Source organism: Betta splendens, chromosome 9 (genome assembly GCF_900634795.4).
Source record: "Betta splendens chromosome 9, fBetSpl5.4, whole genome shotgun sequence".
NCBI lineage: Eukaryota > Metazoa > Chordata > Actinopteri > Anabantiformes > Osphronemidae > Betta > Betta splendens.
Window position 1 is genome coordinate 24557852 of NC_040889.2, and position 24882 is coordinate 24582733.

The following is a 24882-nucleotide window of genomic DNA, read 5'->3' on the forward strand; positions in this document are numbered from 1 at the left end:
AACAGTGGAGGGTGGGCACTGGGCATCTAATCCTGGTACGTCACATGCAGGGGATTCAGAAAGCAGAAACCTGCCCCTGCTTACAGACGTCATCACGACCGGAGAGGCTGGAGCAGGGGCAGGCAACTGTACCTCGGTTGACACATACACAACACACACACATACGCAGATGCACAGATCCAGATCACCCGGAGCGCAGGAGCGAGACATGCCATAAAAACACAGACACGACGGGGACAAGCCGCCGCCCTGCGACGCGGAGGAGCTGGGTCGCAGCTGCTCAGGAATGTCCACCGTGCAGCCCTAGACAGAAAATGAAGCGCAAGAGCGAGAAGGGACGAGTCGAGTCGAGGAAAAAGCGCTGTGCAGCTCGCAGCAGCTCAGAGGCGGAGCCAAGCTGTGATATTTACATTGAGATAACAGGTAAGCGGGTCTGCAGGATGAACCCCGTCAACTTTAAACCGAGTTGGCGCATATGTGGAGAGGCACGCAGCGTAATGCGCATGCACCAGACTGCGCATTTAAATAACCAGGGTCTGTGAAAGTCTTGGGTTTTGTGGCTGTTTTGTGTCCTTATATGGCGACACCGCCTGTCCGTTCATCGTTAATGCACTTAGTTGCGTATTTCTGCAGCCGGTGCGCGAAATACACGCGCAGTCTAGATGCGCGCTTGTACTTATTTTACAACAGGACTGCAGCGGCTGTCTTGATTTGAGCGAGTTATACATGTGCACGCAGAGGTGGGTGGCTGTTGTCAAGCAATACATGACACAATCAACGCGCTACCGCTGTCTTCTAAAGTTAATTCTCTTAGCTTTTACGTTGTTTTCCTGGTTTCGATATATCCTTCAAGTCTCTTCAAGTCCGAGGGAGGGAGGGGCGCCGAAGTAGAATCGCGAATATGATTGGCTGAGAGATCGTCCTAGCAACCGCTTGGGCAACTGTCCCGGGGCCTATCGTGTGTCTTATGTGGAGAACTTTAAACTGAAGGGGGCAGGGCAGCGCCTAACGGACAGCTCTTTTCTCCAATCGTGAAACGTTCTGCGACTCTCGCAGCCAATGGTGTGCAGCGGAACATCCCGTGGGCGGGTTCAGGAGGAGGTCATTTTTAGCAGTGTGCGCACTATCTCTGGCAGAACTCCCCTCGACTGGTAACTTTCTCCTCCTTACTTAGGCTTTACAAACGTTTACATTTCTATGAGTTTTTTTTCTTTTAAATTAGAACTTTTAAGTTTGTATATTAATATCCGCGCACATTTTAGTGTTAGTTCTACTCAGCATGCACAAGTCCTCGTGAGGAAAATCAGCGTCTTACTTTTCTTCAAAGCGTCATGCTCAGAAGTGTGGGAAAGATGACCGCGGACGATGTTGGGCCGAGATGCGTTGAGTTCGTTAAGGGTAAGCTGCTAGAAAACACGTGAAGCCAGGAGTTGTAAACACATATTGGTGGGAAATAAGACAGAGCCGAAGTATTTGTGCATGATCGAAGGGATTTGCTGCCTCTTTATTCTGTCGCCCTACCCTCCCCCTCCCACCTCCCTGCAGATCAACTATATTTCGCCGTACTCAAGCAAAAGATCAAGAGCACAGCTGAGCGACACTGTTTCTGCATCGACGAAGAGCTGGCGTATGAGAAGTGAGTAATCGATCTACATCCCCTCCGCATTTTCTTTACTTCTGGTTCTGCTGGTTGTATCAGAGTTTTCTGCCTCGCCCCTTTCCTTTTGAATGGGCCTTACCCTTCAAACACATTGCGACTGTTATGATGTCATTATAAACACAATTAAGACCATTTATATTATTATATGACACTGGCACCAGCAGGTTTGAACACATTCCAAATTGGGACAGTGTTGCTTTGCTTTGATTGCCGAAGCCATGAATTTGAACCAACTCAGATTGAGACTAGGTTATTTTTAGCGCTTCTGTTTTCTCACATTGCAATAGCTACAAAAGCACAAATGACTAGACCGCTTAACTGCTGCAAGACAACCAGAGCTGGAATCACGATTCAAGGTAAATAAAAGCAACGTAAGCGCATGTCCCAAGCACGGTGGCGTCTCCAGGCTTGTAGAGGAGGGTGTTCTGGTGTTGGATGAGCCCCAGGGGGTGACGGCGCTGACCTTTCAGTGGCAGTTTTGTGCCAGTTCTACAGAGGAGATTTGGGCATTGCAGCTTTTTGTTCTGTGCTTATTGACCCACTCTTGCATCAAATGCTTCCAAATATAGTCTTTACTTTGTCAGTGTGAGGTAGCAGATTCTCTCCAGTGAAAGTTCCCCAGAGACCACGGCTCGTTGCATAAATAGCCACTGACTCGTCTTTTATTGTGTGTGCGCCTCTGTCTCCCTCAGCTTCTATGCGGACTTTGGTCCCCTGAACCTGGCCATGTTTTATCGCTTCTGTTGCAAGCTGACAAAGAAGCTCAAGGTAAAGTACACCGTAGCCCCTAATAGCACTTCCTGGAAGAGAAAATAGGGAGCAAATCCAGGTCACTCAATATGTATTTAACATATATGTATTTAATATGTATTTAGGCAGGGAGAGATTTATGGGTTCTCACAGTAATAGGACTATTTAACATTTTCTGTCCCTATTACAACTTGTGTTATTTGGTTTCTTTCATGATCCTTCCCTGTCTTAGTTTAAAAACATTTAGTGATGGATGTAACATTGTCATCTACCACCGCACATTGTTTTACAACTACAGATCTTCGCATTTATAAACAAGGCAGTTTCTTCTGCTGTTATTTTGTATTTTCACAGTCAATTACAATCTCAAGAAAGAAGATTATATTTTATACATGTGGTGACCAGAAGAAACAAGCCAATGCCGCTTACCTAATAGGCTCATATGCTGTAAGTAATAATAATATATGTTGTATCTTATTTATTAGAGGTTTATAAATTGAATAGAAAAGGTTCTTGCTCACTTGGTCTTTGTATTTGAAGGTAATGCATCTAAACATGATGCCAGAGGACGCTTACAGTCTGCTTGTGTCACGGAATTCATATATTCCTTTCAGGTAATTGTTCACCGTGTAATTTTTTTTCTCATAAGTAAGATGTTTTTAAATCAGAATAAGTTGTTTTTGTCCTAACATACTTGTATGTTACAGAGACGCTTCATTTGGAACCTGCACATACAATCTGAACCTCCTAGATTGCCTCAGTGCAGTGCAGAAGGTAAACCATTTTAAGATTTACCTGGCTTTTTTTTCTGTTCTGCCGTGTCACGCTTCTCGTGAAATTACCTACTTCTCAACCATTTTTCAGGCACTGCGTTTCGGCTGGTTAGACTTCTCTAACTTTGATGTAGAGGAGTATGAGCACTATGAAAGGGCAGAAAACGGAGACCTAAACTGGATCATTCCGGGGAAGTTCCTTGCATTTAGCGGGCCTCATCCCAAAAGCAAAATTGAAAATGGTAAACAAAAAGTACAACCACATCTTTTAAATCAGCTCAGAATCTTCGCTACTTACACTTGACTTTCTACCTCAGGCTATCCTCTGCATGCTCCGGAGGCCTACATTCCCTACTTCAGGAAACACAACATCACTGCCGTCATCCGCCTCAACAAGAAGATGTACGATGCCAGGAGATTTACAGAGTCTGGCTTCGAACATCATGACCTGTTCTTTGTGGACGGAAGCACACCGAATGACTCCATCGTCAGAAAATTCCTCAACATCTGTGAGAACGCGGAAGGAGCCATTGCTGTTCATTGCAAAGGTAAAGTTTCTTACTCATGACTGCATGCGGTAACTATGAGTAAACAGTGTTGTGATAAAGAGTTTAATGCCAAACTGGTTTGTTCTCTAGCTGGGCTTGGAAGGACTGGAACCCTGATTGGCTGTTACATGATGAAACATTTCCACCTGACTGCTGCAGAAGCCATAGCCTGGATCCGGATCTGCCGGCCAGGGTCTATTATTGGGCCACAGCAGAACTTCGTTGAAGAGTAGGTGTCACAGAGGCAGCATTTTTTTGGACTATATCAAAAAAGATCTAAACCCAGAGACATTATCACATTACAGTGCACGTATTGCCTTATATTTGGTTTCTGGTATAGAACAATAGATTTTCACTGCAAACCGGTTAGAAACCACCTATTTTGTTGAAATCGTGTACATAAGGAAGCAGAATGGCCTATGGGCAGAGGGAGACGTTTTCCGGGAGAAGATGATGAACGATCGAGAGAATGGCAAGATGGCTGTGACCAGGATCCTGTCCGGAGTGGATGACATAACCATCAACGGGAGCAACAAGAACAGACCATCTAAAAAAGAGGACATGGACCTGGTGAGGTTGAAAATGATGCTGTTGAATTCAATTCAATTTATAAGAATTGAATTTCTTATGCATTTAGGTCTTATGCATTGCTTGTCCTTTGTCTCACAGTATAATGATGAAGAGGAGAGGAACGGTCTTACACAGGGTGATAAACTGCGAGCTCTGAAAAGCAAGAGGCAGTCGAGGTCATCCTCAGGCTCACTATCGTAAGTCTTCAGGCGACTTGAAAGTCACAGTAATGGCGGTAATGAGCAGTGCCTCTCCTTGTCAGTCCCACGGCTTATTACACACAAGCAGTAGTGCTTTTTAAATCATGGGCATGTCATGATTTGAAAAATTTCCCAATGACTAGGTAAGGGACATTGTAGGATTTTTCATCCTTCATCCTCCCACTCTTTGCTCAGGTTAGTGGGCTGTGCTGTGTGTCAGGTTTCAGGCCTGACTGATCCGTTCTTCTCCCTCCCTTTTATATCTACAGGTTAGAATAAAGGCAATAACTCCAATATTCCCAGAGCTTTGTTTTATGTCCTCTTCTATTTCTATGCATATATGGCCAATGTCATGCACAGAACAGACCCTATTGTCATCACCACTCCGTGAGCTGAGACGATGAACAATAGGTTGTAGCAGTAGGTGGTCAGATATTGAGACTTGGAGGGAGCAGCTTAGTTTTTTGAAACCTGATTTATTTTACACACCAATTTCTGCTGATGGCTGGATGCACCAAGGCAGGACAGTGTAGACACTGTAGTGAAACGTGAGACTGCAGTATCCATAGCTCTTCACAAACGTCTGTCTGAAATGACTGTACCTCTAATCATTTTCCCCCAGTGGTCCATTAGATGTCTAACAAAGGAGCAGACAATGATGTGACTAGTCAGTTCTGCGCTAGCTCCATGTTACGGCAGACGCCTCTAGTCCTAACCGCCTGCAGTTAGAGGAACAGCAGGAGCCCTGAGGGAAAGTCCACACCGTTGACATCAGGCCGTGGGAGGTCGCGTGTCGGCATGGCTGAGAATGGTTGACTGGCCTCTGCCACTCTACCTACACGGCTCTGGCTTTTGTTGTCCCATGTCAGGCAGGTGGTAGTGTTCTGCTGCAGCCTCATGGGCACGGTGTGGCCGATGTGTTGCCTGCCGTTCAAAAGATAGCAGAGAGAGGGAGAGAGAGTGGGGGAGATGGCAGAACAGAGAGGATGTGAGGTTTTGTATGCTGGAGGTAAGTGCATGTCACTTCCTTTTGCACTGACTTCCTCTTCCTGCAGAAGCGGTTGCTTTGCCACTGAACGGTACGGCGAATGTAATGGCTGGTTTTCCTTTTCTGCCTTTGGGTGGTGTGAAGTCGACACGCTCTCAGCGGATGCATCACATCTACATTCCACTGTCTGCTTCATGGACCCAGAGCTGCTATGCTTTGATACTGAGGCTTATTCGAGACATCCTGAGTTACAGAAGCTCTCGAGCCGAGCCTGCTGTGCTTGTTAACGGCTCCCATTATTCAACTAATCACAGCTTTTACAAAAGATCTGGATTAGTTGAATGAAGTGTTTTACACTATTGTTAGTAAGGGAACATTGGTCCTTGTTAGCGCCGTATTAATCTACAGTATATATCCTGATCAAGCACTTATGCTTTTGGAAATTGCCAATATCACTTTTAAATGTCTGGCCGAGGTGTTTGAGTCCATTAGACGCTGGAGATGCTATATTTGGGACGGTGAATGCCTCCTGATCATTCTAACAGATCTAATACAAACAATGCTTCTGGAAAAGTGCAACGTGAAAACAAGGTCCTCAGTAGTTTCCAGAGGCACAAGGCCGGTTTGCTTGCAGGTCACACACCCTGTAAGTTTTAGCGCTTGCTGCTCATACGTCTAACTTCCAGCAGAGCGTCACCGTATGGCTCCACTCTTCTTCTATGTAACACCAAAGCGCTCATTGAACTGCAGGGACGATTAGAAGGATGGAGGGAAATCTTTGCTCCTCTGCTTCCTCATGCATGGCACCGGGCATGCAGCCCTTGGACGTGCACGCATGGACATGCCTCTGTGTGCAACCTGTCTGTGTCTAACATGTGATTAATGTTGGGCTGGGTTCATTGTCGATGGCCTGTTGTTCTTCCATTGCTTCTGTGACTGGATCAGTGCTCAGGTCCTTCAGGATTCATGAATAAAGCAAATTGTAGAGGAAAGAGCATTTTTGCAGCCTGCTATCTAGTCTCATGCTAGTTATGTCACAAAGGCTGTAACTGTCAAAGTATCTAATCATAGAAACATGTATCTACAGGCTGCAGTAACTGATTTCTTAATTTTCATTTTTCAATATTGTTTTGTTCCTAATTCTAATTTGGTATAATTGTTCTAGAATGGTTTTACAAAGCACCAATTAGTATTTTACAAAATTCAAACACTTCTCATTTATCTCTGGCTTAAATAGAAGCTTGTCATTACGGGTTGAGTGTAGAACAAACTGCCGACTGGCACTGTTGGATGCAAGGCTCTGTGGAAGGTATTTCATCTGATCCAGTCCCAGTGGAAAAGCACAACATCAGAGGCTTTGTGTCCTGCCCGGACGTCTCCTGTCTCTCCTGCATTTTTCCTTTCCATTTGCTCTTGTTGTTGGATTTGTCCTCCTTTCAGATGGCTGGTAGCCATGCTCCTCCCCTCCCTGTGTAGCCTTGCCCTGTGGTGGATTGTGTATGGCTTCCCTTCTTCCATCCTGCATTTGTGTATAGACGGGTTAGGATTTCAATGAGTTCTACGGCCCGTCAGCCCCCTCAAAACCTGCCCTGACCCCTCGTTCTGGAGCTGTAGCTGAGAATGCTGTAAGTGAGCCCTGTGTCTCTTTGATTCCCAACCCAAATCAGAAAGTTGTTGAAAATCACCTTTTTGTTTTTACACTGTGCGAGTACAGTAAACTTAGTCGTCCAATCCAGAGCCAGACTTTGCCTTGTCCTGTTTTTCAGTACATGATTTTGTATCATCCTGTCGTGTTTAGACATCATGCTCTGCTGTCCATTGCATTGATTAATCTGCTAACTGTCAAAAATTTAAACTCTGACAGTTCTGCCTTCTTGAATAGAAATCATCAGTCTTGAAGCTGATTGCTGCTCCTTAGCTCTTTCTGCTACTTACCTTACTTTTACTAATTCTACTTGGCTGCTGAAAGTGCAACAATGATCTAAAACGACCAGTTTTAAAGCCTCCTTGCTCATCTCTGTACAGTCTCCCCTGTGCCTCTACCTTTCTCTCCATCAATAGGCTTTAATCGCATCTCCACTGTCATTTGTTTACATAGACAGGAGGAAAATAAGATTCACACCCGGTCATCGTCACAGTCCCTAAGGTGAACTTTGCAACGCACACTTACAGTAACCTGCACAGTGAATCAAATCAAAGCCCAGACTAACTGTGACGACTTGGTTGTGCAGCAGGGTCATTTTGCAGGCCAGCGGTCAGGGCTGTAAGACAAGCACCAAGCCCACGGCGCTGTCCGACCAGTCGGACAGCAGGAAGAGGACCAGAACCTCACTGCCAGGCAGCGGAACAGGAGGGAGGTCAGTAACTGGGTTTGACATCATGCACTGATTCACCTAATGATGCAAAGTCAGGGAAACAATAAACATTTAGCACAACTCCGTGTGTGTGTGTGTGTGTGTGTGTGTGTGTGTGTGCGTGTGTGTGCGTGTGTGTGCGCGTGTGTGCGCGTGTGTGTGCGCATGCGCGCGTGTGCGTGTGTGTGTGTTTTGATACACAGTTGAAAAGCAGCCAAAGCAGCTATAGCCACTCATGAATCCTTTTGGATAAAATTAACCGCTTCCCTTCTCTCTGCCAGCTCACTGTGCCACACCAGACTGGTCAGGTCCCTAGGCAACTTGCATGTAGTGGCTGGCGACAGGGACCCGATGTGTTGTGAGCCATGTGGCAGCCATAGAGACACAGCCAGTACCACAGCCAACACAAGCACTCTCATCAACTTAAACATGGCACAGGTCCACCTGCAGGCAAGCTCCCACCCGAGATGAGCCATATGGAGATTTGGGCTGCACTTGCACACAAATAAGAAACTACTATTTCAACATTTGGTTTATTTAATCAACGGAGAGCAGGTCACCCATGTGCTGCCAACACAGGCAAAGGCATTTTTATGGTGGAATTATTTTGAATGATTAAAGCATTGAGAAAATTTTAAATATTCTTATTGGCGTTGGTGTAAATCCAGCCAAATTCCACAGGCTTAGCTTTTGTTCTTTCTCTGAGAAATGCTTTGACAGTGATCATAATCACATCATACAATAATGCTGGGATGCATCAACAAGTAATGAGTGCCCAAATAAAATCTAATTGTGGTTTAGCTACAAATTTGAGATTTTACATGAGCCAGTCAATTTTTGATCTTGTTTCTTGTAATATTTTAATATTAAAGCATAACTCATTTTATTAGTCGCAAGCAATAGTAAATTTCAAGGAGGAGCAGCTCAGCCACGTTGCTCTTTGCTCTGACGCTGTACTAACCTAAACACAGCCTTGCATTGTCCTCAGCACGCTACGTTTGCATTACATGTTTTTTTAAAGGCATTACTTCTGTATGTGTGTGTTGTCACTCAGTCAGCTCACCCCAGCACTGACAAACTCACAATAGCAACAGCAGAGAAAGGAAGTGCTGAAATTTGAAATGGAGAAGTTATGTTCAATATAGAATATATATATATATGATTGAATAGTGACTTGGAAATGTGAAATAAGGGCTCAGGCCTGTAATGTGAACGTAGCTGTTCTAATTCTGAGTCCTTGTGTACCACTTGGTTCCTAAATTAAATTTCTCCTGCCTGTTCTTACTTTATTAGCTTTTCTTGCATGTTCTGTGAACATCAGCGGATGGAAGTATGACTGGCTATAGTTTCTCTGGATTCTGCTGCTCACCGCCTCTTCTGCCTCAACGTTCTTGTGGCATCTGCATCTTTTAACGGTGCTAATCTGCAGTTCTTCCCTCTGTCCTTTCTTGCTGCAGACACACTGTCTCCAAAGGACGTAAAGTTCACAGCTCTTTGCAAACTGTCCGCTTTTCCAGACTATGGTATCTAGCGTCTTACTCGCTCTTAGAAATGTTATGAAAAAGTGAATCATTTTGTATATAGCTACTAATATAAATGAATGACTATTAATGCCACAGTGGGTGCTAATACTGATTTTGTGTCTTTGCAGTCACTCCATACCCAAAGCTAGAGCGCCTCTACTTCGATGAACCAGACGACCTTCACATTAATCCACCGTCTATACGTCTGTGATCCAAGTCAGCTACTTTTCATTACTCAAAAAGATGATCATTTTACCTATCGGGGCACTTGGTTCTTATACACAAAAGTTAGTCATTATGTTGTTGGTTCCTATACTCAAGCATGCAACAGTGCCTCATAGTCAGCACGATGCTGCAGATTCACTCATTTGTGCATTTACAGCTGAGTGGAGTTCCTCTTGAATTCCACCCCAGGATCTATTGTACACATAGGCTGGCTTGTCTTATTTGCTGATTAAACCTCAGCTACTGTAATTCAAGACTGTAAATATGTCAACATTTGATACTGTTTATTTTGTAAATATTTTGTACTGTTTGAATCATGTTATAAAATAAGTTGACTGCCCTAACGGGGCCGTGTGTAACCCATGTTCATAACCCACTAAACATCTGCTTGATGCACAGAATAACTTTAAATAAAAAAAAAAGTATAATCTAAAGAGTATGTGTCCAACTATCTGTTCAAGACTCCTCTAACTTAGAAACCAGCTTCAAGGTAAACTTGCAAAAAGCATTTATTTTGAATGAGTGATTTGTGGAACAGTGCCTTCAGTGCAACCACATAGATCCAGTACAGTAAAGCTCCAACAAGAACCAAGTGTTAAGTGCAACCAGGTTTCCCCACAGCAGGGCGGCATCGAGCTATTTTCCTGTCGATAGCGCCGGGAAGTCTTCTGGGTCATCTGGGTCGGGAGCCAGTTCATCCTCCTAGAGGCAAAATGGGCAAAACACCAGTGAAGTGACAATTTGAGTAAATGAACAGTCAAAATCCTGATCCTTGGGTGCCTTTACCCTGTCTGATAATGGTTTGACTCGCTCTGGGCGATTGGTTGCAACACCTCGCCCTCCCCTCCCCCGACCGCCGCGACTGGGACGCCTGAGACTTCCAAAGTTGATGTCCAGAAGAGACGTGATGTCATTCACAGACCTACGGAGGAAGTTGCCCTCGTCCTCCAGGTCCTCCACAGTGCTTTTGGTCTGAAAAGCCAAAGCAAGGCAATTACAGCAAGAAAGCTGAACCAATTACAGCGAAACAGAAATCACCAGTCGATCGTTAAGTTCTTGTCACAGTTCAGCCAGGCTCAGCTCGACTTGTCAGAGAGTCTGAATCAGCATCTTAACCCGGAAACCTCACTGCATGGAGGTTTACGATGTTACAATATTGCTAAAGTCGCCTAGAAACAGGCTTCCAGCCATTTCATGATAAACGTTTGGCAGCCTCACCTCCAGGTGCTTGGACTGGTGGATGACCTTGGCTTTGGAAGGAATCGGGTTCTCAGATTTGCGGATATTAAACTCTGCCTTGGGACGACCCATCTCCTGCAGAGCCTTCCACTCATCCAGGGTCATCTCCATGGCAACTTGGACCACCATCTCGCCATCCTCCTCGTCCCCGGAGCTGTTGAAAATTCAATCGCTATGAAATGTCATTCAGCACAAATCTGCCAAAGAGATTATAAATTGTGCGCAGTCATTTAAACAAGCTAAATCTAAATATGTTTCCCATCATCCATCACTCTTAATGGCTGAATCTTCCATTTGCCCATGCGTTACTCACCGATTTATTTTCTCGGCATCCGCAGTTGTTTGGGAGTCTTCAGATTTGACTGAAGTGTCGGCAGACACCTCCATTAATTCACTTCACAAACAGAGACAAAGAGAAGCATGTGTAGAGCTCAAGTGCATCAGTGGCCTAAACAAGTGAATAAACGGAAGTGGAAAGGCCTCATCATCATCCACCATCGTCTCCACCATTAACCATGCCTTCGTTACCTTGCAGCTTCTTCAACACAGCCCCAGTTCCAGGGCCCTCGGCCTCCTCGCTTCTCCTCAGGAGAGATGCCTCTACGGTGAGCACATTGTGGATACATTATTCAAAAGACGACCAGGCTTTTCATCAGGACTGCTCCAAGAACACTAGCACTTACGTTCCATTGTGTCGATCATACTCCCTCTTTCCCCTCAGGTTCATGTTGTCAGAGGTCCTGGAGTATGCGCCGCCTCGTGCAGCTCTCCTTCCTCGGACTACTCGGCCCCTGAAGTCAGTGTCTGTATTAAAGGAAGGCCTGGCAGACGGGGAAAAAGTCACAACTTTATTCCTGCTGTGCCGCATACACTTCAATTAGACTACTCCAAAATACAACCACGTACTTTGGGATGGAGAACTCCTGTGGGGGCTCTTCTTTCTTGGGTTTACGCTCCCCAACATCAGCCCGAGCCGGCTGGACGGGCCTACGAACTGACAGCACAAATGGAGGGGTTTAAAAAAAAAAAAAAAAAAAGGCTTGACTGTAGTGAGAAGCGGCACCAGAACCGTGTTTAACTCCCAGCATGCGGCGCTCACCTGGAACCGGCTCCTGGGGCTCCTGCGCAAACGGCACGCGCCTGTCCTTCTGGGATTCCCTCTGTCCAGGTTTCTTCTGTTTGCTCTTCTTCTCGTCTTCCTCCTTCTTCTTTTTCTTCCTCCTTTTCTCCTTCTCCACCTCGCTGATCAGGTCAAATGGGTCTGCCTCGTCATCCAGAAGGTTCCCGAACCTGTTCGCCACAACGCAGCCGTAGGCGTCCGGCAGCATCTTCTCCTGCGAAACAGCGAAGACGAATGTCAGCACGTTTCCGCTCAAAGATAAACACGCATGTTTAATTTGATGAACAGTAAAAATACGAATCAAGACGTCACCGTTTTACCGTCCAGGCTCAGCAGAAATAAGCTGCAAACGGCACTTTACTCCCCGTAAAAACATCCAGCAAACGTAACTGTCGACTTGTCCACACTTTTAAATGGTTGCACGTGTGGACAACATGGAGACCACGCCCCCAGCCCATTACCAGCCCAATGGGTGTGAGGAGCATCAAGACCACGCCCCCATCTTATTAACAGCCACGTCAATATTTATTACGCATGCTTAGGTGGGCTACGCTGGCACTCCATCATCATGGATAAAATACATACACCTATTCAATCAGTAGAGACATGGAGGCCTGCATCAGCTGATTTAGCCAGAGCTGACATGGAACTGTGAAATGAGAAATGCAGCCAGCAAGTGGACACCACACTCCATTCACCATATCTATCGATCAAACTCTTTTATTTATATATATCACAGAGACTATTAAGAAGATGCATGTCTGGTGTGAAGGTTAAAACCACTTATTCCCTCAAGCAATAAAGTATTATAATAAAACACCGCCACCTTGTGGTCAAAACAGAGCGTACAGATTTGAGGTGTCAATGAAAAAGGTTGCATTAATAAAAATTAGATTTTATTTCAGAGCTACCTATTAGTTTGATTATTTACACGAAATAATATATCGTATATGTATTACCTATTTTTTTCAAACACATTCAAATGAATTACAGTTGCAAGTCACCTGTTTCAATTATCAAATAACTGCATTATTAAATATAAGTATTTTCTGGCTTTTGTGGGCCTCACAGGACGGTAGGATAAATATATTGCTGTTTGTGTTTTTTGGTACCACAAAAGCAGACATGATCTAGGATGTTGGAGATTAAGTAGTTACTAATGTTTTTACTATTTTTCAAACTATATATTAATCAAAATAGAATGTTGAAAAAAGCATAAGGACTTTATCTATAAGTACAAAGGTAGAGATAAAGACTAGACTGGACCAGATTATCTGAATTCTGTGCAACCTATTTTCAAATCTAGTTTCTATTTCTTTTTCTCGAGCACAGTGGGGCCTTTGTTCGTGTATTTCCACCCTATAGTATATTACGCAACTTTGGCGCCTGTGCGTTACCACTTCCTTTCCCTTTAAATTGTCCAACAGGGTAATAACATAAACAGACTCCTCCGCGCGGGAATAAGCCATCTGCGCCGCCGCGCTGTAAAATCAACCGCCCTTCCCTCTGATTGGCTGCGCCGTGGTCTACGCCTGTCTCCATTGACGGAATCTGATGTCAGCGGGCGTGAGCGCCTCGAGTGTTTAAATCTCATTGGTCGAAATGGTCTCGGGCAATTTTTGCGCACGAAAGCTCTCCTGTGTGTTCATTGGACAGCGATCTGTCTAGATTGTTCTACGACGGTCTGCTACTATTGGTTAATGGTGACACGTGGTAGGGAATTCATACAGCTGATTGGTCAATGTGTTGCTCAGGCGCGATTTTGCAACGCGGGACAACGCTCCTGTGGGCGCACAGAGTTAGTCCAGGCGACCTGCTGCGACTGGCGGATTCTTATAGTCCTATTCATATCCGAGCATATTTTGTGGATACTTTGTAGCAAGGAGGGGATCCGGCAACGTTCTGTGATTCCATTTTTGGAAATGAAGGACATATTCACTCCAGATTAAAAAGGCGCACTATTTTTCACGTTGACGTTTTTTTAATAAGCAGTTTACCTAAAACTTCTTTTGTGTCTTTTGCGACTAACGCTGGAACCCTGGGACCCGTACAATGGCCGACAGCAAGCATCCGCATGTTATTTTCTGCGACGACTCGCCCAAACGCGTTCTGGTGTCCGTCATCAAGACCACCCCGATCAAGCCGAGGAAAGCGGACGCGCAGACGCCGACGAGCCCCGGCTTCAGCGACTTCATGGTCTACCCGTGGAAGTGGGGGGAGAACGCCCACAATGTGACACTGAGCCCGGGCTCGATGAGCGGGGATTCGTCCCCCACTGGGACCCAGTCGGCCAGAGAGGCAGACACTGCACCCTCACCTGACCAGATCAAGGTAGAACGTGGATTTTAGTCTTTGCGACATATCAAGCAGACAGAGTCCATTTAAAGCTGACAAGTACTCGTTATTACTCCAGTTTATAATTCAGAACAACTCTGTATGTGTATTTTCAGACAATAATTAACTGTAATAACGCTGTGATGGCTCACTATTCCAATCTACAAGTCTAATTTGGTTATTACACTATATATAAATGCATCAAGTTCTACTCTTCTCACCACATAAAGCGGTGAAATTACCAGTTCAGCCACTCTTTGTTAGAGGCTCAGATATGAGGACGAGTCATTTAAAAAATCGCCCGCGCATTAGGGCATGACATAGTGGATTTAAACTCCTCTTACTTCCTGAATCTGGAGCATCTGCTCATACGTGACGTCTAATAGCGCGCCAAAAATGTAACCGGAAGTAAATGAATGAACATGGGCAAACGTGCTGCAGTGTGACACGTGAGCGCCACAAAAGAAATATGATCGATTTTATTATGTTGCATTGTGTAAAGTCACTAATGCAAGTTCTAAGCATTAGATGTATGTAACAAATGATTTACAAACAATGAACAAATATGTGGAAATATCTTCTACTTTTGATAAATGTGGCATTGGACATACAACGTGAGTCCTCACTGTGTTCACTCAGCCACTGTGCTCCTGCTCACAGGATGGCATCCGCAGAGGCCGCCCACGCGCTGACACCGTCCGGGAGCTCATCAGCGAAGGGGAGACCTCATCCAGTCGCATCCGCTGCAACATCTGCAACCGGGTGTTCCCCAGAGAGAAGTCTCTCCAGGCCCATAAGAGGACACACACGGGTGAGCCACTGATCTGGATGGGGTCCTATTTACACCGGTCTCATAGATACGTGCTGTGTGAAGTAGACTCTGCGTTGCGGCTGACCTGCCTGTTCTCTCTCGCCCGGCAGGAGAGAGGCCCTATCTGTGTGACTACCCGAACTGCGGCAAGGCGTTCGTCCAGAGCGGTCAGCTGAAGACGCACCAGCGGCTGCACACCGGGGAAAAGCCCTTTGTCTGCTCAGAGAAAGGTTTGTTGTTGTTTCGCCTGACAACAGTGTCCCTCTTTAGTGACCTTTCGGTTTCAGGCTCTTTGGGTGCTTTCCATTGAGATTCAGGTAATTTACCGATAATAGAAGATTAGAAAGTGTCTGGAAAGTACCAGAGGAATGCAACAAATAGAAAATGTAGCTGTGTATTATACAAATGTGCGACTCAAACCTAGAGTTGTGTGACTAATAGTCACATGCTTCGCTTGTTTTACTTCCCTTTAAACAGTGATCCGTTCCTGCTGCGTTTGCTTCTTCGACACTATAAGAGAGAAACATTGGCCTAAATCCCTCACAGCATTTTTTCTACCCGCTGTGTTTCTGCAGGATGTGGCAACCGGTTCACACACGCCAACCGTCACTGCCCCAAGCATCCTTTCTCCCGCCTGAAGAGGGAGGAACCAAAGGAGGGCCTGGAGAAGGCCCAGTCGGTGGACAACAAGGCCGTGGCCGAGTGGCTGGCGAAGTAAGTGAGCCCGCGGGCCTTTGTGCTGCCGCTCCGGCCGGTTCTGCTCGGCCCCCGTGTACTTAGGCGCTGCTCTCCGTTGCAGATACTGGCGAACCCGCGAGCAGCGCGCCCCCACGACCACCAAGGCGAAGCCGGCGGGCAAGGCCAGGACGGAGGACCAGGAGCAGCAGGACCCCATGGAGTTCCTCCAGTCCGACGAGGAGAACGGGGAGGAGGACGAGGACGGCGGCGGCGAGGAGGAGGAGAAGGCCAGCGTGGGAGGGGGAGCCGCCAAGCGCCGCCTGCAGGAGCAGCGCGAGCGTCTCCACGGCGCGCTGGCCCTCATCGAGCTGGCCAACAACCTGTCTGCCTGAGCGCCCAACGCCGCTCCTCAGATCTCCAGTCCCCAAGTCGCCTTCCTGTCGCGTGCTGTAGCTACCAGATCCCTCCCAGACGCAGACGGATGAAGAGATGAATGGGCCTAGGGTCAGTGTTATGGACGGCGTCATCGATCCCCCCTCCCCCCCGGCACCAGGAAGGCACAAGCTAAAGCACCTTATTCAGCTTCTATTTTATCCTCTTAGGCTGCTATAATTGTAGATTTGACTATATGAAGAATGTCTTTCCTTCTTACCTTTTTTTTTTATTATGTTTTGGATTTGTTTTGTTTGCACTTTGATGGTAACGAGTTTTTAAGTATATTGTGAGTGTACGAGTGTGTATGATTGGTGTATATATGGATTAAGCTCAGAGGGACCGAAGGATTCAGGGTGTGCTCCATCACTGGAAGTGTCCGGTTGCCTAGCAACCGCTTCCAAGTCTGGCCCCTAGTGTCGCGAGCGCACGGCGGCTGTGGAAGCTTTGGGGCGCGCTCAGACTCGCCGGTGTAGTTGTGCGGCGTGAAGCGGGACGCGGCCGGGGAGCTGGATCTGTTTGACGTGGCGTTTTTCATGTGCGGTCATTGCAAGCCTAATCCAGGTGTCCGCACGGACACAAGCTCTTCCTGGAACCTCTGCACAACATTTAAAGGGGCTGCGAGGCGGGAGGGGGTCCGCTGCTAAAACGGACAGACCATAGCACGCAGGACAGCAGACGTCGGCCACCTTTTATATTAAAAGGTGTCTGAGCGGCCATGATCCGGGCACGGCGTCATAATTTGGATATTTTTATATAATGCAGAAAGGGAGATGTTGTGACTTAAATCTGTCACTTCCATTCAGACCTCCCGCTGATTTTGAAGAAGCACTTACTCATGAAAGAGTCTTGGCTTAAGCTTGCAATGCACTGAAGATTAGGTTTCTTGTGTGGCACCTGTTCATAAGCGGGTTTGTGTAGTGCTGGGTGATTTTCTTTCTTTTTTTTTTTTTTTTTTAAATCAACACTACATCCATCAACACTGTATGTGGCCTCACGGAACCGCTCTTCTTCTGGTCGCGTTTGGAGAAAACAGCGACCCAACATTCTGTCACCATGTTTGGATCTGATTTATTATTTCATTACACACAAATGAGTTGAGATGTAACTGGAAGCCAAGTTAAATGTTAATCGTCAAAACACCAAATCACTTATTGAGCCCAGTTTTAGTCTATTTTAAAGCATTTCTAACCTTTAGTTTATTTTGTGGTTTGAAAAGATTATGGCATTTAATATATTCTGATTGTTTGTTAGACTTTTGAGTGTGCACACTTTACAAAGAGCTGTTTGAAGTTGAATCCTAGTTCCAGTTTTTCCCTCTGCTAACATCCTCCGACAGTTGACACGTTTGTGACAGGAATAGATGGCTCCTTCTTGCTTGGTAGACATTCTATTACCCATATTCTGACCGCCGGTGGCCCATACTGCCATCTCATAGCTGGTCTTCAATAAACATTCACTCAACCAGACCCAGAATTCCTGTGGCCTTATTGTCAGTTTATTTACTCGTGAATCATTGTGGAATTACATCCGTGGCACAATAAATGTACCACAATAAATGTAATAGGTATGAACTCAATAGAAGCAGAAGCAGGCTCATGCTCCAATATGAAGCAGACGAGTGCCACCGAGTGGTGGAGGCCGCGCTATCGTCCGTTTAGACGGGAGCAGACTTCTTGGAGTCCTGTGTCGCGTGAAGCTTCAGCTCCGACGTCCCTGCGTTGCTTTCAGGTGGTTTGTTGTTAAAGGTGAGGTAGGAGTAAACCAGTCCTCCCAGCATGCTGGAAAAACAGGAAAATCAAGCTAATCGTAGCTAATAGGAAACAGTGGACCAGCCGCTTGTACGATGGTCTGTTAGTGCGAATGGACAGTTTTAACTATATAGATATGTTACAGAAATGAAGAGCAGATTATAATATGGAAATAAGAAAAAAGGAGTTTTACCAAATGCTGAGACCGAGGAAGTTGGTCCAGGAGAACAGGTAGTCTCCACCCACAAAGATGCCGATATAGGCCACAGCCACGTTCTGAAGGAGAGTTTAGTGTTTGTCACTTTACAGCTTATGAACCTCGTTAGTGTTCACTGTGTCGTATGTGATGCAGAGAGAGGAACACTGTGTTCTCACCTTGATCGCCCCGACCACCGTGGTCGTGAGTGCTGAGTTGTAGTAGCTGCACAGAACTATGGAGTACATCAACACAAACCTGGCGCACACACACAGGATAAATACAGTTTAAACCCGCTTTAAAGCTCAGATTGCTAAGAAGAGGCTAACGAGGCGCGGCGGCGGCCGAACGGCGCTCCCTCACCCCATGAAGCAGGACAGCAGGAAACACAGGACGAACGTGGCCTGGGCCCAGCCCTCGAAGGCAACGGCCTGCGGATGGAAAACAGGCGGCAGAGTCAGGGGAGAGACACACGCTGGGGACTGACGAACACTGGAGGAGCCTCAGCGGCGTCGTTACGGTCGGTACCTCACGCAAATCTCCAGTGAACACACTGGCCAAGACAGTGGGGACGACAATGAGGAGAGCATTGTAAAATAAGACTCCGTACTTCCCCAGGCCCTGAAATAAAACATACAAGAGTGAATTAAAAATACATATAACTGTCAGTTACATGTATTTATATAGTTATAATAAGTAGAGAGTAAAACCAGCTGTGTGTGTGTGTGTGTGTGTGTGTGTGTGTGTGCGTGCGTGCGTGCGTGCGTGCGTGTGTGTGTGTGTGTGTGCGCGTGTGTGTGTGTGTGTGTACGCAGCTGTGAGGTGACGTAATCCTGGTGTGTTTACTCAAAAGGGTGGATGAACACAGCTAAAGTCTGGACTGGAGAACCTGGAAGCCACCAGGGCAAAGTGAGCCTCAGCCTCTCACGCCCGTGGGCGCCGCTCGTTCTGCGGTTACCTCGACGCCCAGCTTCTTCTTGGTGCAGACCCCGGCGGCGGCCGTGAAGGCGTCGTTGAGCAGGATGAAGGCGTACGCCTGCGCGTCGAAGGCCAGGTCGGCGCTGCAGGAGGAGGAAGACGCCGGCGCTTTAGAAAGGGCTCGTCTGCAGCTGCTTTACGGCAATAAGTAGTGAGAAACGCGCGGAACCTGGCGGCGATCGTGGCGCCCAGCACTATGGTCCCCACGCTGTACACCAGCGGCTTCGAGAAGGTCCTCCTGGGAACGAGACGGCGGAACCGTGGGATCCACGCGCCACACGCGAAGCAGCGGGCGCGAGCACGGCGGCGTTACCTTAAGACGTAGGCTTCCAAGGTCATGGTCATCAATATGGTGAACTTCCGTAGGACTGTGAACATGGGCAAACTGCGAAAGACAGCGGCTCCAGTGAGCGAGCGAGTGAGCGCTGGGAGCGCTGGGAGCGCTGGGAGCGCTGGGAACGGGTCAAACCTGAGTTTCTTGGTGCTCGCCAGGCCCGTGATGTGGTTCCCCACGTACAGCAGCGGGAGCGGGAGGACCTGGCGAGAACACGGAGGCGCTTTAAAAACGTGACGGAACCGAGGAGCACCGACGAGCCCCTGAACGCTCACTTTGAACAGAACGCTCCGGTCAACGTCCGGGAACTGGACCGTCCTGCTCACTTTGGCGGCGTAGAGGACGACGAGCGTGGCGATCATCTGCAAGAGGCCCACAGTGTGACAATGAACCCGACACGGGGGCGGGACGGAACCGGCCGGAGCGGCCCACTCACCTGACCGATGCCCAGACACACGTAGGAGGGGAACCTGCAGGTCCAACAGGAAATGAGAACTTTAAAGGTCACATACAAACGGGTTTTAGTCAGTGAATGTTTGGACCCGTAACCATGGCGACGACCGCTGCTTGATCACATCTGGCTCCACACGCTCAGGCTGGAATCCACCCAAGTTAGAGGAACCAACCGGTCAGCGTGACGTGGGGACGAAGCGGGAGGCGCGTGCGCGTGCGCGTGACGTGACGTGACACCAGTCCCGACGGTCGTACCTGAAAGTCGTCAGCACGGTTTTGTTCACCACGGTGATGAGGAACGAGCTGCCGGCGTAGAACAGCGCGGAGCCGACCCGGTGCGCGGCGGGGTGTTCGGCGGCGTCCTGGCGGGCGGCGGCGGCGGCGGTGGCGGCGCACATGGCGTCGTGGTCGCCCGAGAGAGAGAAACGCCGGTTCGGCGGGTCCGCAGCGGCGCGCGACGGGGAGCGGTTCCAGTTCCTGGGCCGGAGTCGGCGCGAGCTCCGCTGCCGTTTCCTGTCGAGCAAACAGGAAAAGAGGCGAGTGGGCGGACCTCAGGCGGCCTCGCGCAGCGCTTCACCCGGCGGCCTCAGGTCGATTCCGCGCAGTTACTCGTGTCAAAGTACCCGGACCTTCACTCTGAATGCGCTTCGCTGTGGGAAATAAAATACTGGAATGTGCAAACAAGACAAATCGCATATTAAATAAGCAATGTCACGGTTAAAGCCTTAAAAAAATAGACAATCATATACATCATACTCTATTTGTACATAGTAGTTGTAGACTGCCAGGTGATAATGTTGTTTATTATGCTGCTGATTCGATATTTATATAAAAAAATTAAACAAAAAATACTACTAGTAAATGATCATGTTTATCTGCTAGAGACAAGCACAGAAACAGAAACATGACACACACCTTACATGATACTAGTTTGTGCCTGTAATTGTCTCCACTAGGGGGCGACATTGCACCAAAAACAGAAACCGGCCTTATTGTTTGACAGTTTAGCAGGTCCGATATATTAAATTCCTAATTTGATGTTCTTCTCCTGGTGGGCCTGTTAATACAGGGTGTGCCACAGGGAAAGCTGCCTGGAAGACGGATGACGCACGCTGATGCTGAATAGGTGTCAAAGCTGCCAACAGAGTTCAACAGTGCACGGCTGTGACATGTTTTTGTACGTTTCAGTGAATCTGAAAAACATCTGTTTCTACTCTAAATAACAGTTATGTCCCTGCTGTTGTGCTTTGTACATGTAGAAGCATGAAGCAAGGATTTAGATGGTGACTACAGTATATGGTGAGGTTAGTTACAGTTGTAGTAACAATTACAATTATGTGTGGCTCACTGGGAGCAGCTTAGGTTGTAAAGTCTCGCAGCAGCAGGTAGAAAGTCCTTCAGACACTTGATGTATCAGTCTGTCACTGAAGGAGCTGCATAATGATAACACCGTTTCATACAGTGGCTGAGCATCGTTCTCCATCATGGATGACCGCTTAGCTACCATCCTCCTTTCTCCCACCTGCTGCACTGGATCAAGAGGCCGCCCCAGAACGGAGCTGGCCTTCCAGACCCGCTTCTCCAGTCGCCTCCTGAGATCCTGCTGAGATGCTGCTGCACCAGCAGACCACTCCATAAAAGATGGCGGATGCCACCACGGAGTCATAAAAAGTCATTAGGAGTGGTCCCTGGACTCCAAAAGAACTAATAAAGATTCAAATTCTTCAGGTGTGTTGATGGAGGTGAGCTGCCAGTAAATGGAAAAAGCTGGAACCTCTCTACATGAGTCAAGTAATAGTCAGTGGAGGAACCTGCTCTGACAGAGGACATGTACATGGGCAAGTCAAGAGTCGGCATAAATCCACAGATCTGCAGGCAGATAACAATCTTTTGCTGGAGATTGTTTTACGCAGCTTTGACAGGATGTTTTTTTCAATGCCTGTCAACGCAGGATTACTGTTCAGTGAGTTGAATCTGGCTTGTCACCAACAAACTATCTCAGGACGTCCAGTATCTGTGGTGATGCTTCTTTGGTACAAGCAGGTCATATGAAAAGCAAAGGCACACATTCATGAAAATGGAAAAGTGTCAGGTGCAAGAAAACCTGGAAATGTGTCTTTTTAAAATCAGCTGATTGATTCAAACATAAAGGCTGATGAATCTAAAATACAAAACACTGGTTCGTGACAGAATTCGCCAAATGTTTGAAATCTGTATTTAAACTGGATTCACCCTTTGAATGAATACGAAAGTGACTGACCTTGTAATGTCAGACTCAACATAATCAGTCATTTTGAAAATGGCCCAGAGGAATCAGTCACTGCAAGTACATTCTTTGCTCTGTGCAGAGACTTGTCCGTGTGGGATTAGTCGCCACAAAGGAGGGAGTGGAGTCATCATATGAATCTTAAGGGAACGAGACGGAACAAAGATACTTTACAACAATTTCAGTTTATTTCTTTACAGGTGAGAAACATTCCCAAGGCTGAATTTTTATATTTACATACAGGGTAAAAAGCTTTAAAGACAGAAAAGAAGATACGTCAGACATCACATTTAATGCACTGATGAAACTATTCACAGGTTTATATGAGTAAAAGTGACAACATCACATCATGCTCCATTAAAAAAAATACACAAAAACGTGTAATTAATACAAACAAGGAGAGCTACAGTAGTAAAGTAAACATCCTCATATTGCGGACTGGCACTTGTAAAGTCATTAGATTATTGGGTCATTATTAAAAAACAATTATGTTTATCCCACTAATGAAGTGGAATCAAAAGAACACCTCCAGTAAAAGCTGCTTCCTGATGCTAATGCTTTGAGTCACTTTCCACCACTGTACAAACACAACCAGCTCCTTTTATGGCAAATGCACCGGAAACCACGGCTCCATCAAACGCCTCTTGCTCCTCGGATGAAGTTGGCTTCAGTTACGCTTTGAGCTTGTCCAGTTTTTTCATCATCTTATCGGTCCCCCAGGGATTGACACATATTGGCGATTTCCTGTACTTCACGTATAGTCTGTGGACGCACAAGGACAAAAAATGTTAAATAAAGCACACAACCCACTGTCAAAAGAAAAACGTTGTAGACAAGAACACAATAAAACAACCTGGTGCCTGCAGCCTGTCCGATGGGCTGCACTGAACCCATGCAAACAACTCAAATTCACTCAAAGCCATTAGTTCTGCCCACTTACATCACTGCATCGATGTCACAGGGTCCTGTGCTGTCCTGTATGTCAATCCTGTACGCGTTCCGTACCAGTTGTGCGCTGACGTAAGACCTCGTTCGGACGCAGCATTTGGGGATGGCGCCTGTGGGAACGAAGTTATCAAAACCAGTGTTAGCTTCCACTATAAACGCCATAAACATAACTCACAGGTTAAAAACCCGCACGAGCCGAGCGACGGCGTGCTAAAAGTTAAAGTGCAACACATTTCATATGAAGTCTGCGTTACGGGTGAGTGACATGAATAAAGGAGCAGTAATCAGCCTTAAACGCCGCGCACGCGCAGTGGTGGGGGTCCGTACCTTCAGCAGGAGCGAGGGCCAAGGCGCACAGACAGGCGACCACGCACACGACTTTCAGATCCATGACGGCGCGGAGGATGGAGCCGCACGCGCCCTCGCCGCTTAAATAACCGAGCCAGCGCGCCGACACACGCCCACGCACTTTTTTTTGGGTTCCCGTACGACGGTACCAATTAAGCCGCCGTGGGCGAAAAGTCCTCGCGAGCACATCTGTTACTTTCGCTTTTTTTGTGCTCGGCGCGCGGCTCAGACAGGCCGCGGCACGTTTCACGGCGCCCTGCGCACGAGGGCCCGGTGCGACCGACGTGCATTCTCAAAAACAGGCGGGAGGTTACGGTTAAACAGCGGGGGTCAAGTGGCGACTCCGCAAAGGTCAAAGGTCAGATCAATACACTCCCAGTTTGTACAATCATAAATCCTGTTTTCTGACAAACGTGCTTGTCTGACATAGTAATTTACTGCGTGTTGACGTTGGGTCACGTGACAGACCTGGTCACAATCAGCTCGACGGTTGAGACGCTTCCCATCGCCTCGGGCGTGGCTCCGAATGCCTGTTGCGTGATATTGAGCGAAACTGAGCGTGCCAGTATAATTATTGGAAAGAAACCTGCGCGTTGCCCAGGGGCAGCGGCGCTGGGTTAAATGGCAGAATAACCTGTTGTGTTTATCTGAACTCTGGGAACGTCGGCTGGCTGTGGCTGAAATAAAAAAAAATGTCATTGCACGACAAAGAAATCACACTTTTTCACGCGGCTCTTACCACAGCATAGAGGCTGTGAGTCAGACTTACCCGGCAAAGCCTTTGTGCATCATCAGACCTGGAGGGCAACGGGGTTTGTGAACACAATGTGACTGACACATCGCAGGAAGCAAGTGTTGCTGAAGATGTGTGATGAACTGTAAAAGCCTGCGAGACGATGAGCGGATGCGTGAGAAGCAGAGTGAGAGAGAGAGAGTCCTTGGTGCCAAATGCAATCAGCGCTATTTACTCTTTTGACAATGCATCACTACAAACCTAATCCCTTATAAATCCTTCGAATCAGAAAAGTCTGGCACCCGTCTAAACCAGGGGAGGAAGAAAGAACCTTTTATAACAACATAATAACGGTGAGATGAATTATCAATCCCCCTAATAATGAATAACAATTCAATGAATTAAAGCTAAACAGGCTGATGTGGTGACTAGTGCATGTTTACTGCCAGACTGGCCAAACACATTAATCAGGCAGATTTTTTTGATATAGAGGAGTTTCATTCAAGACAAAGAACCCACAATGCATTTCACGACAAAGAATTCCTCCAACCGCACTGGTTTGAGGGCTGCCAGACGCCGGGAGGTCCTGGCTCCTGTTCCAGCCGGCTCTGAATCCCTGGCACGGCTCTGAGCCGTCAATCATCGCACGCCGCCACGGGCTCCGACCGCT

General features: G+C 47.1%; 5 protein-coding genes across 20 annotated transcripts; 2 read left to right on the plus strand and 3 right to left on the minus strand.

Annotated features, from left to right (window-relative positions):
• The first annotated feature begins 117 nt into the window (after positions 1-117).
• Positions 118-10025, plus strand: cdc14b (cell division cycle 14B). 13 transcript variants are annotated; one of them, XM_055512058.1, is made up of 17 exons: positions 126-423; positions 1328-1398; positions 1546-1636; positions 2353-2428; positions 2765-2857; positions 2951-3024; positions 3118-3184; positions 3275-3425; positions 3501-3731; positions 3822-3960; positions 4136-4301; positions 4401-4498; positions 7588-7635; positions 7721-7846; positions 8125-8293; positions 9301-9366; positions 9495-10025. In XM_055512058.1, the coding sequence occupies exons 2-16, from the start codon at positions 1332-1334 to the stop codon at positions 9322-9324; spliced, it is 1620 nt and encodes a 539-aa protein (XP_055368033.1). In that variant the 5' UTR covers positions 126-423; positions 1328-1331; the 3' UTR covers positions 9325-9366; positions 9495-10025. The 13 variants fall into 13 exon arrangements, 10 of the variants coding, with proteins under 10 accessions (XP_055368032.1, XP_029019023.1, XP_029019026.1 ...); XM_029163192.3 differs by lacking the exon at positions 126-423 and adding an exon at positions 869-1151; XM_029163188.3 differs by lacking the exon at positions 1328-1398 and having other exon boundaries at positions 120-423; positions 7724-7846.
• A 57-nt stretch (positions 10026-10082) lies between these two features.
• Positions 10083-12421, minus strand: LOC114862645 (intracellular hyaluronan-binding protein 4-like). Its single transcript, XM_029163194.3, has 9 exons — positions 12263-12421; positions 11930-12164; positions 11737-11824; positions 11514-11651; positions 11359-11430; positions 11144-11224; positions 10810-10984; positions 10378-10563; positions 10083-10293 (listed from the first exon to the last, which is right to left on the minus strand). The coding sequence occupies exons 2-9, from the start codon at positions 12156-12158 to the stop codon at positions 10228-10230; spliced, it is 1035 nt and encodes a 344-aa protein (XP_029019027.1). The 5' UTR covers positions 12159-12164; positions 12263-12421; the 3' UTR covers positions 10083-10227.
• Positions 12422-13727: 1306 nt separating this feature from the next.
• znf367 (zinc finger protein 367) lies at positions 13728-17126 on the plus strand. Its single transcript, XM_029163533.3, has 5 exons — positions 13728-14281; positions 14945-15095; positions 15206-15325; positions 15671-15809; positions 15895-17126. The coding sequence occupies exons 1-5, from the start codon at positions 14003-14005 to the stop codon at positions 16163-16165; spliced, it is 960 nt and encodes a 319-aa protein (XP_029019366.1). The 5' UTR covers positions 13728-14002; the 3' UTR covers positions 16166-17126.
• A 555-nt stretch (positions 17127-17681) lies between these two features.
• slc35d2 (solute carrier family 35 member D2) lies at positions 17682-20671 on the minus strand. 4 transcript variants are annotated; one of them, XM_029163532.3, is made up of 12 exons: positions 20173-20649; positions 19901-19934; positions 19740-19826; positions 19600-19667; positions 19444-19515; positions 19300-19368; positions 19111-19213; positions 18681-18773; positions 18516-18583; positions 18332-18410; positions 18150-18232; positions 17682-17986 (listed from the first exon to the last, which is right to left on the minus strand). In XM_029163532.3, the coding sequence occupies exons 1-12, from the start codon at positions 20313-20315 to the stop codon at positions 17863-17865; spliced, it is 1023 nt and encodes a 340-aa protein (XP_029019365.1). In that variant the 5' UTR covers positions 20316-20649; the 3' UTR covers positions 17682-17862. The 4 variants fall into 4 exon arrangements, with proteins under 4 accessions (XP_029019365.1, XP_029019363.1, XP_029019364.1 ...); XM_029163530.3 differs by having other exon boundaries at positions 19444-19667; positions 20173-20663; XM_029163531.3 differs by having other exon boundaries at positions 19600-19826; positions 20173-20660.
• Positions 20672-22349: 1678 nt separating this feature from the next.
• On the minus strand, positions 22350-23617 carry ccl27a (chemokine (C-C motif) ligand 27a). The gene is made up of 3 exons (XM_041072240.1): positions 23459-23617; positions 23124-23241; positions 22350-22945 (listed from the first exon to the last, which is right to left on the minus strand). The coding sequence occupies exons 1-3, from the start codon at positions 23520-23522 to the stop codon at positions 22855-22857; spliced, it is 273 nt and encodes a 90-aa protein (XP_040928174.1). The 5' UTR covers positions 23523-23617; the 3' UTR covers positions 22350-22854.
• Positions 23618-24882: the final 1265 nt, after the last annotated feature.

Bases quoted from the DNA above. Each gene is read 5' to 3' on its own strand.
- cdc14b (XM_029163192.3), top strand. From the start codon at position 1,060: ATGGTGTGCAGCGGAACATCCCGTGGGCGGGTTCAGGAGGAGGTCATT. The intron at 3,426-3,500 runs GTAAACAAAAAG...TTTCTACCTCAG, and splicing joins CAAAAGCAAAATTGAAAATG to GCTATCCTCTGCATGCTCCG. The intron at 7,636-7,720 runs GTGAACTTTGCA...TTGGTTGTGCAG, and splicing joins TCATCGTCACAGTCCCTAAG to CAGGGTCATTTTGCAGGCCA.
- LOC114862645 (XM_029163194.3), bottom strand. From the start codon at position 12,158: ATGCTGCCGGACGCCTACGGCTGCGTTGTGGCGAACAGGTTCGGGAAC. The intron at 11,825-11,929 runs GTGAGCGCCGCA...TTGTGCTGTCAG, and splicing joins GCCCCAGGAGCCGGTTCCAG to TTCGTAGGCCCGTCCAGCCG. The intron at 10,985-11,143 runs GTGAGTAACGCA...AATTTTCAACAG, and splicing joins GATGCCGAGAAAATAAATCG to CTCCGGGGACGAGGAGGATG.
- znf367 (XM_029163533.3), top strand. From the start codon at position 14,003: ATGGCCGACAGCAAGCATCCGCATGTTATTTTCTGCGACGACTCGCCC. The intron at 14,282-14,944 runs GTAGAACGTGGA...TCCTGCTCACAG, and splicing joins CCTCACCTGACCAGATCAAG to GATGGCATCCGCAGAGGCCG. The intron at 15,096-15,205 runs GTGAGCCACTGA...CTCGCCCGGCAG, and splicing joins CCATAAGAGGACACACACGG to GAGAGAGGCCCTATCTGTGT.
- slc35d2 (XM_029163529.3), bottom strand. From the start codon at position 20,315: ATGTGCGCCGCCACCGCCGCCGCCGCCGCCCGCCAGGACGCCGCCGAA. The intron at 19,935-20,172 runs GTACGACCGTCG...TTGGACCTGCAG, and splicing joins ACCGTGCTGACGACTTTCAG to GTTCCCCTCCTACGTGTGTC. The intron at 17,987-18,149 runs GTAAAACTCCTT...CTGTTTTTCCAG, and splicing joins TTCCTCGGTCTCAGCATTTG to CATGCTGGGAGGACTGGTTT.
- ccl27a (XM_041072240.1), bottom strand. From the start codon at position 23,522: ATGGATCTGAAAGTCGTGTGCGTGGTCGCCTGTCTGTGCGCCTTGGCC. The intron at 23,242-23,458 runs GTACGGACCCCC...TCGTTCCCACAG, and splicing joins GGCCCTCGCTCCTGCTGAAG to GCGCCATCCCCAAATGCTGC. The intron at 22,946-23,123 runs GTAAGTGGGCAG...GTGCGTCCACAG, and splicing joins TGTGACATCGATGCAGTGAT to ACTATACGTGAAGTACAGGA.